At 44.0% G+C, this 14,122-nt stretch overlaps 1 protein-coding gene across 5 annotated transcripts in view; it reads right to left on the bottom strand.

Annotated features, from left to right (window-relative positions):
- Positions 1-3,965, bottom strand: part of nlgn4xa (neuroligin 4 X-linked a) — a 61,295-nt gene extending 57,330 nt beyond the window's left edge. For 2 of the 5 annotated variants that reach the window (XM_071526755.1, XM_071526756.1), the window contains exon 1: positions 3,515-3,965. In XM_071526755.1, coding sequence (XP_071382856.1) covers positions 3,515-3,965 — 451 coding nt within the window. Of the gene's footprint in view, positions 1-1,972; positions 1,976-3,510 lie in introns of all 5 variants that reach the window. The other 3 variants (XM_071526759.1, XM_071526760.1, XM_071526758.1) reach the window with 3 other exon arrangements.
- Between the last annotated feature and the right edge of the window lie 10,157 nt (positions 3,966-14,122).

Below are 14,122 nucleotides of genomic sequence, written 5' to 3'. Positions count from 1 at the left end.
TGCTCAAACTTTGCAAAAAAAAACCCCCCAAAAAAAGCAGCGCTAATGTCATTTGGTTTCCAAGTATCAAATAAATCAGGCTATTCATATTGCCTCTGGAAGGGCATGTGAAGGTAACAGGCGGCATTACAGTGGGCTGGGTCTTACATTTCAGCACAGTGTCGAGCAGTAAAACAGAACTAATGCGGGAGATGTCGACAATTAAAAAATGGAGACGAGGCGGCTGTGGTATTGTCTCCCTCACGGAGAAAACCCCCCGAGGAAACATCTTCTCTCTGATTAATTCACAATACAGCTGCATGCCACCTCCCCAGTCAGTCTGCAGCTACTGCAGAGGCTGATAAAGCCAGCTTTACTGCCCTAACACCACACACACACACACACACACACACACCAATTTCTCCCTCGCTCTATTTCTACACGCACACACCACACTGCATCGACATACATGTCCTCTCTCTCTCGCTTTCTGTCTGTCTCCCTCTCTCTTTCTATTTTTTTCCCCTCTCTCACACACACACACACACATACACCTAACACACTGCAGCTCTTTGTCTACAGACACACACACACACACACACCTCAAATGAAAAGAGCTTTTGGCCATTTCCTAACCTCCAGACAGCCAGCACCTTGTCTGCTTGGCCAAAGGATTCAGCGCAAAATCCAAAAGGCTATGACAATGCAGCCGTTTGAGCGCGCTCCGTGCGGGGCCATAGTGGATTTCCTTTTTTTCGACTTACAATCAGATGACAAAGAATAGGCGTCGCTTAATCTGTCAACCCACTTGAGGTGCGGTGAAACTATAAATCCCTCCGTGATCCTCGGCTGGCAGGATATTTTGACATTACACCGGATTTCTGAAAAGGCCAACTCGGAGGATATAAAGATGATGGGCAGCGCGGGGAGCTCTAACTGGGATAGACATGTCACTCCCCACTGAGCTCAGGGTGTGGAGACAGATTATTATTGCTCCTCCCCCACCCCCCCACCCCCCATCTGTGTTCACGCTTTTGTTTTTCTATACCGCAATAATAGGAAATAATGAAAAATGGAATGTAACAGCTTATCTGCATGTGTAAAAGCACTGTTGAGTAGATTTACTAAGCTGGGCAAGCCTCGCATCTGTGTAGCATATCGTCGTCAGGGGGGGGAAAACCACGTGACTCCAATGTTGCTGATTTTCATGTTTGGACTTTAATTGAAGGATTACATGCTCCTCTGTGGATTGAGAAAATTCTACTTCCCTCGGGTCCATGAAACCCTTTCAAAACCCCATTGGATAAACTGAAAACTGCATGGTCATCAAGCTAAAAACAAAGCTGTTTGTCTTAGTTCCTGAATGGTTGATATTTTGGAGATACAAGGTTTTCACCAGACAACAGTAAGCATTAAAAAGTAGAATTTAACAGGCGAATTTCAATTGGTGTTGCAGGAATGTTTGGAAAGCAAGACATCTGAAGAGCTCATACAGCATATTGTATATCCTCATGATTTACTGGCTGCTGTTTTGGCTGTAAAAGAAAAAAAAATGCAGATTAAAACAGGCGAGAAAGCATAGCCTGCTGTACATTGTGTCCCTGGCTGAGAACAATAACTTTTGTTTCCCGGAGATATTGAAACATTTCAGAATAGCGCCCGTCTGTGCATCCGACCCCGGGATTGCGAGATTATCCCTATCCTGCGCTCTTTAATCTACCATGTACTCAAGAGCTCAGACTAAATTTAGCATGGAGCTGTCAAAGATCTCAGCCAGGCGCACATTAACGTTGTTCGCTATCCTTCCAGTGGGCGCTGCTGCCCCGCTTCCTAAAACAGCCCGGACGAGCCTGCTTACCCTGACCTCAAACCGCATTAGGTTAAGTTGAACACGCTGTGCTTTTACCTAACACACTCCCCCCCCCCCCCCTGTACATGGCGTCTGTTGCAAGACCTGGATGGGTAAAGTGCTCAACTGGTATGAGTGTCACACCCACTCCAAGTCCAGAAGTGCTCACTCAAATAGGGCAGTGTGGAAAACAAACACACAGTGGATGGGCCTTCAAACTGAGAGCAATAGAGAACCTCGCATTCTCAGGGTTTTTTTTTTTTTTTTTAAATCTGACATCAGCAAACAGCACTCTAACTGCTATAGTACAAACCAGCATGAGCTCTCAGCAGTTAGATGAGAGGCTCTGTGATTTTCCTCTCTGTTGGACAAAATAGTCAATGTCTACTCTGAGGCTGAACCATTAGCAAAATCATCAATTTTGCAAACTGGGTCCAGAGACCCGAAGAATCTTTGTGAGGTCCCAGGGAACCTGCACAATAAAAGTAATTTCACTGTTATGTCATTCACTAGAGGTTGTAATGCACAAGACATAGTAAGAAAGCATACATAGGCTGCTGTACATTGTGTCCCTAGTTGTGTATAATACATTTTGCTTGCAGAAGATACTGAACATTTCAGAATATTATTATTTTATCCAGTAGCAACTAGTGTGATACATTTTTTCTGTAATTTTAAGTAATAATATTACAGGTACCAATCAAAATCTTTTGTCACCACCCCCTCTAAATATCAGATTGATGTTAAATTATCCAAAACCTATGATTTTCCCCATAGAGATTCCTTTTCAGCATTATTAGTCATCTCCATCTCTCAACTGATGTGGAAAAGGCCTGAGCTAAACAAACCTATGAGCCAACCAAGATGAAAAAATGGTGGTACAGTAAACTTTGATTTTATCCAGCAAAAGGATGACAAGCAAGAACATTGGACATGGAATGCTCACAAAGTCCTGCACAAGAGAGGAAACAGACTTGATTTCTGTAGGTAAGAGATGATGTAATTGGCAATTTTGGGGGGTGTAATGGAAGAATAATAGCAATAAAGTTGGGTAATAAGTTAAGTAATTATGTTTTTTTTTTTAAATTAGTCAGGAATAACAAGTCATATCGTACTTCTTTTGAGTAACGACCCCAACTGGTTTGTGCAATGAGAGAACATATAAGATCTATGTATCTATGTAATTCTTAACATATCTAACAACAAATAACCTCTCAGGTAGTAGGACTGTGGGACAGTTTTTACCAAATGGGGATTCATGGCCAAACACAAATCTGTTTGGGGGTGTTTGACATGAAAAGACATTGGGAATCCTCGGGTTAATGACATGTCATTTCGTGAACTACCTCAAAGTTCAAGGTAGACCTGCATAGGGAAGTGAGCCATACGAAAAGTAAACAAAGACAATAAAAGACATTGGGAATCCTCGGGTTAATGACATGTCATTTCGCGAACTACCTCAAAGGTCAAGGTAGACCTGCATAGGGAAGTGAGCCATACGAAAAGAAAACAAAGACAATATAAGACATTGGGAATCCTAGGGTTAATGACATGTCATTTCGCGAACTACCTCAAAGGTCAAGGTAGACCTGCATAGAGAAGTGAGACATACGAAAAGAAAACAAAGACAAGAAGGAAAAGGTAGAGGACAGAAGAAAAGACAAGAGACAAAGTGAAAGGACCTACCATCCTCTGTGGGGACATAGATGTTTAGGTAAAGGCAGTCCTCGTTTTGCTCCTGCACATAGGTAACCACTGTATCCAAGTTGGCGGTGAACCACACGGGGAGCATATCATTGAGTAAAAAGCGGTCCTCCAAGAACTGAGGACAAACCGGGGCAAACTGAGTAGCATTCCTGATGCCCGGCCAGGACATGGGCGGCTCCGGCGGCTGGAACCTCCTCTCCCCCGTCGGGGCCAAAGCGTACGGGATCCCCAAATACTGCTCCACCGGTCCCAGGATTTCATTGGGCAACGTCACCTTAACCCCCCGCAATTTCCCGTAATTGGTGGTGACCACGGGGTGCTGCTGGGCCTGAGCGGCGGCCAGACAGATGGACACGAGCCCCATCCAGAGCAGCAGGTCGGCCTTGGCCGCGGCGCCAGACATCCACGAAGGGCCTCCCGGCGCTGACATGCTCCCGCTGTGCTTGAGCCCGAGCCCGGCGGGTCGCGGTTACGGTCCGCCCTCAGGGGGGTTCTCCACCGGCCGCCCTCCTCCTCCTCCTCCTCCTCCTCCCCCCCCCAGCAGCCCTCCCCGGTACGCCGCCTCCCGCTCCCTCCTCAGGCGGCGAGCTGAGAAACGGAGCCCCGGCCAAACAAAGCGGCTTTCTCAGAGCTCCCCATCCCGAGAGCCTGCGTGAAGATCGGTGGCTGCGGTGCAACTCCCCCCGTCCTCCCAGGGAGCAGGAGAGAGAGCCTAAGATGGTCTTTGGTTACCTGGGGAAAGCTCCAGCTTGATGGGATATCCTGGAAGAAAAACGAAAAAAACAACAGTGATAAAACCATGAGTTGATCCACTATAGCATCATTGGTAATTATGTTAATCCATTTATCCGTATGGCAGACGAGCTGCAGTGATTTATTGCCAGATTGAGCGCCAGTGTACTGTTTGTTGTTGCTTCTCACTTCAGCAGCGATTAAAGGGTGAAATCCACCAGCACAGAAACCGTACAGTGAATGAGATCTTGGAATGTGTTGAAGCGTGCAGAAAAGATCTTTGAAATACTGCCCGGTCCCGTCAATCCGTCTTAAAAGTTGCATGCTCAAACCACACAATCGCAGGCCAATTACATCTTCATTTTCAATATTCATTGTGAAACGTACGCTCATAAGACCTGTCAACCTGGACTACTAAAAGTGAGAAATTTCATCTATTTTTTCCGAAAGAATCATTATTTCAAATACGCGGGGAGGCGTACTCGGCTCTTTAGGTTGGCTGAAATAATTTGATGCCATTTATCTCTCAGGGTCCTCTGCTGCTGGGGAGCTTATGGAAAGCCCCATGAATTAGAAATCTGCTCCGTGTGTTTGGAGGCTTCTCATGGACATTTGTGTCAAAACCAGATGGCATGCAAGCCGTTAATTCAATTTCCTGTCGGAGCTCTTGCCTCATTCCACTGCCCTCAGGTCTTGAGACGTTTTTTTAAGTGGTCTGGTCGGAGGAAATCTCATGCCTGGCTGCGCCAATCCAAAATGTTGATTAATTACCCTCTCACTCAAATAACACTGTCTGCCACTCAAAGTCAGGCTAAATCAATTATTAAATCTCATGCTGACCATCACTGACTTCTTTCTGATATCAAATATAAATGAATGAGTAACATGAATAAATGAGTGGAATTCCGCTAATAGAGTCAAAGTACACGCCAATCTTTGCAAGTGCAAGGTTTTTAAACTGACCAGTTTTCCCGCATAATTTACTCAAACAGAACAGAAATGAGTTAAGCTGCTGGCCATGGACCAAGACTGCATGGATCTGTGGCATGTGGGCTTGTCTGGTTGGGAACAGATCAGCAAGCACCATGCCATGCTTTTTTTTTTTTTTTTTTTTTTGAATGCTGGTGAAAATCTACCCTAACACAGTGTGTTATGTTATGTTACGTGTTATTCCTATGGTCTCTCAGCAAGCATATAAGGAATGGCGACGTGCAGGTAGTGGCCAAGTTCAACGTCAACCCAAGCAAGCGCAAAAATTTCACAGCATGATATTATGGCAGGTAGGGCTGAACAATTAATCAAAATCTTATCGAAATCGCAATATGGCCTACTGCAATTTTCAAATCGCAGGAGGCGCAATATTTGTTAAAGGTGAAATGTGTCAAAATAGCATTTTAAATGAAATATTGTGGTGCTGCAGAGATGTCCTGGCCTACACATCATACTCTACAGACTTAAGAAAACATCTTTGTTTGGTACAGATCCCCGCAAAAATCACACCATAATCATTTTAATACGTTTTTCAATGAAAATGAGAATAATGATGTAAAAATGATCATTCCCTCTAATATCACAAATCATATCGCAATTGCAATCAGTCAGAATAATCGCAATTAGATATTTTTTCAAAATCGTTAAGCCCTAATGGCAGGGTAAAAATTCACATTAAAACAGCTTTGGGAAGTGTTGCGAACTGATATCAGAACGATATCCAGGTTCTGATTTCACAAAGACTACAGACGTCGTCTCAACTTTCATTTTGCTTCTATATTTACAAGGGTTTTTCGACGTTGGTGCAAGCTGTCGTATCAACACACACACACACACATTCTCACTGACAGTGTGTCAATGCATTTCACACACACAAGCTCTGGCCTCACATCTTCAAATCGTTGCATCCTTTGTAGCTCTACAAGCCTGTTTCGTAAAAAGTACTTCATTAATAAATCTGACTTAACTTTGTTTGTGCACACGGACAAATCTTTAAAACGAGCGCGAAGACTAATCTGTGATGTCACCAGGTGGCTCTTGCTGAAATGTCAAGGGGAGTGGCTTTGCGGACACGGTGACAGCTATTTCACAGGGATATATATATATATATATATATACGGCTAAGTACATCTCCAGGTTCACAAGTGTTACTATGAGTAAAGGCCATTGAGCTGCAGAAACTCAAGCAAACATGGTATGAGTCCACCGAGTCACGCTCCAATACATTGTTAATGGAGCGGCTCCAGAACCTGTCAGTAGCACTGGGAGAGAGTTGTTCATGTATTGATTAAACTGCCTGGGAAGTAACATCACAGCGCTTAATTTTTCAATTGACACACATGCATTGTTGACATTTTAAAAGGTATTTTCAACCGTTCGGCTCGGGCCTCGCGTGACACCATGCTGTCTGTGCTCGCTGTCAGCTGCAGTGGATCCGCCATACACTCACACTGACAATGTGTCAATTCACTCGCATTATGTCCCTCCACTGTGGTACATGGCATGGACATTATGTTGTCATGATGCCATCTGTGTGACACACTGTTATGAACACAATAACCCGGGAACAATACATGCTAGGAAATTCATAATTACACCACAGGTTCCAGCTATATGAGTAAATGATCTGATTAGATTTTGGGGCACCGTGCTGCATAATTATGCATATTAATGAGGGGAAACTGATTTTCTCGAAGCTGCTATAACTCGGGAATGCTTTAAGATACAGAGTTTATATTAATACCGCCTAGGGCTGGGCGATATGGTTGAAATCAATATCATGATAATCGTAAGGATTTTTCTCGATATCAGTATATATCACGATATGGTTCATGTATGCAAAATCACGTTAAATAATCAAATTAATGTTCATCTCATTGGAATGGTAATATTAGGTGTGATGTCAAACAAAGCAGAAATATTCAAATAATATTCCTACCATACCTCATTTTATGAGTTTTTAAGTCAAATTTGCTTGTCATCATCAATTCAGACAGCAGAAATGTGTCACGATATCAAAATATCTTCATATCATCATGATATGATTCCACTGAAAGACGATAAACGATAATATTGGATTACCGCCCAGCCCTAATACCACCCATGTGTTATGTGAAGACAAGTGTGTTGACATAGAAAAATTTGCTAATTCATATATGAATAAGCCTAATTAATGACCTTATTAGCATACATGGTGCTTATGGCAAGATATTAGACCTCTTGTTGGTGGGTTTTTCCTTTTACTGTACGGCAATGCAAGTGTATTTTTCGTTGTATTTATTCACATAATGGTGCATACATATCCTGGGATGTGTATGGGATAAACATTTGCCACAAGCACAGCTTATTGTTTGTGGCTGGTGTTCAAGTACGACCACGAGTTATTCATCATTGTTTGTTTGCCTACAAAGGTGGTTACACAGCGATGTAATGGATTACTGTATAGAATACCAGAGGCTGACTCATATGGCAGCTGGAAGTATCACTGAGCTGATGCTGTGGCACAAAGCATCAAATAGTGAAAAGGGGGGTGAACGCAGCCACGCTTTTGCAAATGTTAAACAAGTGCAATTTCTGCTAATTGTTAAATGGGGTTACAGGCTGGTAATTGTCGCTGTGATAAATTAACATATTGTACAGTGTTTGCGATAATGTGATGTTTCATGATAAACTGTCCTTCAGACGGCCCGAGACCGAATGCAGAGCATGTACGGTGGCTCTCCTTGGCAGTGGCACACGGGAGATTGCGAACATTGTTCTCACTCTTAATGATTACGGGGGATAAGTCTCATGAATACCAATGAAGGCTGTCGCTGTCATTTGCATTTCAATTATTATGAAATGATCCCGTTGCAGGCACGCTGTTCTCCTAAGTATGAAATGTCACAGACACTTTGAACCATTGCTAGTAATAATGTGTTACATATATATATATTTTGAGTGTGTGTGTGTGTGTGTGTGTGAGGGCCCGTGCATGTGGTTGCATGTGTGTTTCAGTGTTTTCCCCAGAATTCTATTCTAGTTAGGGTGGAAAAGCCTCTGAAACAGCATTTAGACCATCATGGGACACTAAAACTCTCCACTGAAACCCAGACTAATGAAATCCTTTTTGGTTTGTTAGCAGATCCTTAACCAGGCTGGGTGACCCACCACACCTATTCAGTGGCAGGAGAAGCTCTGGTGTGTGTGTGTGTGTGTGTGTTATACTACACCAAACATGCAGACTCATGTTCCAATCTACCTTGTAACACATGACAACACTTTCATGAAAATAGAACCATAAACATAAGCAGCCTTGTACAGTATCTCAAGGAAAGGTTGCTGTACTAGTATAATGGTGACTTAAGGGGCCATCCAAACAACACAATGATGCCAAGGACTGTATACAAGTACACAACTATCCTCGTGAATCATCATGCACTTCACCACCGTCAACAGCAGGCTATAACAGACACTGTAGCAATGCTAAGCTGTACAGTTTAAAGCTGCACTTGGCAATCATCACACGTTGGCAGTCCCAGATGGCAGTGAGAGGCGACTGTTTCAATTTTGAGGACTTCACTACCCAGAAATCCCTGTAAGGTGACGTCAGTGAACTGCACACGGCACGCTCACCGCTCACCAGCCCGGCCCGGTCTGTGATGCTTTATAGCAAAGATACCACAGAGATGAAAGAGGATAAGATCTAATGATGGTGAGTCCAGCTTTCTCTGGACGGACGGCTGCTCACTGCTGTTTAGGACAGTGATTCTCAATCTTTTTCATATCAAGGACCCCTAATTTAGTTCACATTAGGGACACGGACCCCCATTTGATGAGATTTTGTGTCTCAAACCCAAATCTGAGAATATCTTTACTGTTAGATATGATTTTGTCCAGAATCCCATGACTTTGTATTGTAGGTAGAGAGATACTATGATCAAAACAGTGATTCTTCTACATTCTCTGATTGTGTTCACTTCTTGTAAATGAAATAATACTGAAGTTTAACAACTCATCAATTTGCTGGGGACCCCCTGGAACCCCCCTCAAGGACCCCTGATGGTCCCCGGACCCCACGTTGAGAACCACCCGAGTTTAGGACACACTTCGGATTTCACGGCGAAGTTTTCGATTTGTCGTCGCCATTTCTCACCCGCTCCCATCCTGACACCAGAATTTCATTTTGGATAAACACGGGGAGAACCTACAGCCTGGGATGGGGCCGCTCTCTTCTCTGCTGCAGCCCCACTTTGTGACTCGGGCTGAGAAAACGACTGGAATTCGACAATAAAAAAAAAAAAAAAAAAAAAAAACCTCGCACGGTGCGGCTTAAAGGGTTCCTGCGGTTCCATTTGTCTCTGGGACTAGTGCGGCACACTTGTGTCACGGAGAAAGAAATAACCTTCGGCGAAGGGGGCAAGCGATGACTACACGAGCGGAGGTGATGAAAAGTCTGAAGCCGCCACTCAGATTGTAGAAGGCAATCAAAGCAAGTCAAAGCAAAAGGCCTTGCATCAAAGCTAATGCTACCAAGGCCGTTTTCACATGCCACTCTGCTGATCTTAGTGATAAAATGAAAAATATATGATGTTTTTTTTAGCAAAAATAGGTTTGAAGCGATGCTGTGTGCGGCTCAAACCCCCTTATGCAACGCAAATATGCAAAGCCAAGGATTAAGTTAAGTTTAGTTAAGTCAGGTTGTTAGTTAACTGATTTATTATTGAGCATGTCTTCTACTCTTTTGGTCTCATTGCGGGAAAAAGAATACTGTACACATGACAGAGGAATGATGGAGTAATGAGTGTGTGTGTGGGATCGACACACAACAGGACGCCTTACTGTGCGCTAATCCCTTCCTCGGAGCTCCAGAGGCTTTCGCTTCACACAAAATGAATTATCAATAGCAGATAGCCCCGGTAAACACACCATGTTAGACACTATGGGAGGTTCTGGCTGTCTACCTGTTAGTCATTTGTCTTAGTGCATATGGTTTGGACAGATGCATCAACAAACAGCTGCCTACTTAGTATCCTTATGCTAACAGTGACCCTGTGTTGATGTACCGTATGAGGGTAAAAATTGCACTGCTCAATAACAATGAGTAAGAGCCATGTGGGATGAGGGCCATAATGACCTCATAAGAACAGATATCAAAGTAATTCACAAACAATTTTCAATTCAATTGAATCCTGGAACTACATGATTTTGGCCAGATTTAGCTCCAGTTTGGCTTTTTTCGACACAAGGTATAAATCCCTTCGCTTTGTGCTTTCTGAAAGGCAGTAGGGGAGGCCGGGGTCACCGTGCACATCCGCTGACTCATGAAAAGAGTCGTGGCGGAAGTGCGTCGGCGTATTCTGAAGCCAAACGCAGAGATCGTTTCGAGATATGAACGCGAAATCGATTTCCTCGCTTTTGTTGTTTCCGGGAATCTTTGATGTTGTTTTGATCGCCTAGGACTTGGCTATCAACTGATGTGATTTACATGTTTTAGTGGGGTTTTTTTCCCCCACTTTGAATTCGCATTGACTTTCATTCTGAATGACAGTGGCACTAAGAAACAACCTTATGAACTTATGACCAGTTTCCCCATGTCAATCTGAGTCGAAGAAAAATCAAAATTGAAAAAAAAATTACTACCCTGTTTATACAGGCATGAGTTGGGAGGAAATTGACAAACGCTATTTGTCGGAATGAACAAAACATACAACAGGAGACATCCATGAATATATTTAGCATAATGTGCCATCTAATAAAAAGAACATTCAGTTCCAAAAACGTCCAGCTCACTCAATCACCATCGAACAGCAATTTTAGCAAAGCGTCACGATGGATCCCACGCTCCCCTACTCTAATCTCGCAAATTTGCCTGGCATGGTGCTCAATTTCCTCACAAAGAGTTTTTTTTAGTGTGAAATCACACTTGATTATCCAGGTTTTTTTTTTTGTGTGCCAAAGACAGCCAAAAAAAAAGCAATCTCTGCTGTGCACCGGAATGGAGAGACAGGTTATGCTGTCCTGGAGGGAGCCGCTCAAGGTTCTTTTTCGTAATTTATTTCCCCGCCTTAGAAGAAGAAATTAGTCCTCCGTTATCGTCCCTCATGCAAAATCTTTCTACCGGTGCGGTCCTGAGTAGGTTTGAAGATTCTTGGGATCTTGGTGTAAAACAGATCACTGCTCACCCACTTCCCCACACACACACACACACACACACACACACACGTAATATCTCCACAAAAAACACATCCAAGCAGCCTCTATTGTCTATGAAATGACATTATTTGTGTCCTTATGGGCTTTTTTTTATGTCACCAGCATGAAGGCTATGCTCATTATAGACTTATGAATCATATAAATCTCAGATACAGGTTATGTGCACTCTTTAGGAAACATACAGATGACGACACACACACACACACACACGCACACACAAGGTCACATGTGGGCTCCCAGCCTCTGTGACAGCCGCGGCTCACAGCCACCGCAGGCAGAGTTTCTGAATCCCACCCAGCCTGAATACAAGCTGTAAAATCACAGAATTAGCAGTGGAAGCTGTAAAATTCATGCAAAGGCACTGTTTTTTTTGTTTTTTTCTTCACCCCCCCCTCCTCCTCCCCTCCTTCTCCTTTCCCTAAAAAAAAAAAATTCACCATCCAGATATCCACACCACCATCTTGTGGCTGCTTTGTAACTGGATGGAGATGCGCACAAAGCTGGAAGATGCCCGTGTTTTTTTTTGTTTTTTTGTTTTTTTTTCCCCTGCTGCACCTTGCGCCGTTTTAGACACAGAGAGAGAGAGACAGGGAGATAGAGGAGAGGAGTGTTGTGATGGAAGAGGTGTGAAATGGCTTTTAAAACGCTTTGCCATCTTGAGGGGGGGGGGGGGGACGCGCTCGGCACATTACTGTAAAAAAAAAAAAAAAAAAGATCAGAACTGCAGCCTCGCAGCCTACCCCCCCCCCCCCCCCCCCCCCCCCCCTTGTCCTCATATGTCGCATCAAAGTTACCGAGCTGTTGCTTTGGCGCCCGAGTTCGCTCGCGTTTTTACGCACGGCGCGAAGTGGCCCGCCTATGTCTCCTAATAGGAATAATAAAAAAAAAAAGCTGAAAATAAAGATTTACGCGGCTCCGTGCCAAGGTGATAAATAGCCCGAAGGCGTTGTGATGTGGCCACCGGAGTGATCAACATCTCCGGCGTTGACAGTGATGGCTGCTGTTCATCAACATTTATCATTTATCAACATTTATCAAGCAAAAAAACACTAAAACCTCAAAGCAAACTGGAGTCGGATGAGGCGTTTGGAAAGTGCGCAATAATGACCGGCTATAGCTGCGGGGATAAGAAAAAAAACCCAAACCTTCGCCGTATTTCCCTTCTATACCGGCTACTCCTATCAAGTTATGAATATAAGAATGACTTGAAAACCGGGTCTACCTGCACTTTTCGGATTACAGCGTTTTCCTGGATGAATTCCCTGTGGATTATGCTCCCTTCAGTCTCTTATAGGACCGAACAGCGCGTCCGGACAAGCCATCTAAACGGAGGAAGAGGAGGAGGAGGAGGAGGAGGAGGGAGAGAGGGGGGGGGTAGAGATCACCGCCAGAAAACGGACAGAAATTCAGTGGCTTGTCTATAATTTTGTGTGTTTTTCTTTGTGTGTGTGTGTGTGTGTGTGTGCGTGCCCGCCCGGAGGAAAAGCTGAAAGGCAGTGGGTTGCTGCTCAGCATCGCATCTACCCGACAACACACTTACCTTGCCAGTATTTCCAAACGTTTGACTCTTTTATTTTTATGTAAGTCCCGACTTCAGGCAAAATAGACGCCACATAGGAGAGAGAGAAAAGAAAAAAAGATGCATAAACTCCACGTCCAGTCTGCTGTTCTGCAAAATCCAAAGTAATAACGAGCGCAGTCCGGATAAATGGAGGCAGCCAAACTAGACGTCCTATGTGTGGGGGAAAAAAAAAATAGAGATGCGGCTTTATCAGCACTGAAGAAGATGTTTCAATGAGTCATTGCAGAGGCACTGGAAATTGTGCTGAATCTAATTGCTCTCATAGAGCGAGTGTATTGCGAGGAAGAGATTAGTGATAGGGAAACCAGGTCTCTCTCTCTCTCCCTCTCTCTCTCTCTCTCTCTCTCACTCACTCACTCTCTCTCCCTCTCTCTAGCTCCCGTTGCCATTGGACTACACCGACTGAAATTTACTAAGCCCGCAGCCAATGGATTGCCGCATTCTCTCCATCACCCTTAACCAGCCGCCTGTGTTGTGGCAGCTCTGGCATGGGGCTATGGCACGGGGTTCTCAATGTGGGGCCCGGGGACCCCCCAGGGGTCCTCCGGGCGGCTCCCCGGCAAAACGAGGAGCGGTTTAATTTAGCTGTGATTTAATTCACTTGAAACTATCCCAATTAGAGATGTGCATAGGAGCGACTTTTCTGATCACTGGGTCGTGCGAAATCAACAACTAAAATCTCCCCATGTGCATCCCTGGGGCTAAATGTGAGAATATGAGTGTCAGTCGCTCTAATGTGCGCCTATTTGGGACTATTTTGGGAAATGAAAATGCATAAAGGAGGATATTATTTTGCTGAAATCTCTGATATGTTGTTAGACACCTGTAATGAAACAATTGCCGCACAACCTGGAACTCTTCCTCATGTTTCTGTGCCCTTTTAAATGACTTCTCCTGTCCTAGTGTAATGAAAACTCTTCTTGGCTGATGTATGTAGATGCAGACCTATGTATGTGATTCACGTACAGTTTTATATTTGATCTCAAGCAAGCAAGGACAAGTGTAATTCATAATCCATGGACTATACCGTTGGCCTTCAACAGGCTACAGTTAAATTTAGATAATGATGCAAGGGGATGCTATAGCGG

Source organism: Centroberyx affinis, unplaced genomic scaffold (genome assembly GCF_046629955.1).
Source record: "Centroberyx affinis isolate AG114_WGS23_722 - 3 ecotype Tasmania unplaced genomic scaffold, CSIRO-AGI_Caff_v1 ptg001453l_1, whole genome shotgun sequence".
Classification (NCBI taxonomy): domain Eukaryota; kingdom Metazoa; phylum Chordata; class Actinopteri; order Beryciformes; family Berycidae; genus Centroberyx; species Centroberyx affinis.
The sequence above is the reverse complement of the archived record's forward strand: the minus strand, read 5'-3'. Positions and strand labels throughout refer to the sequence as shown.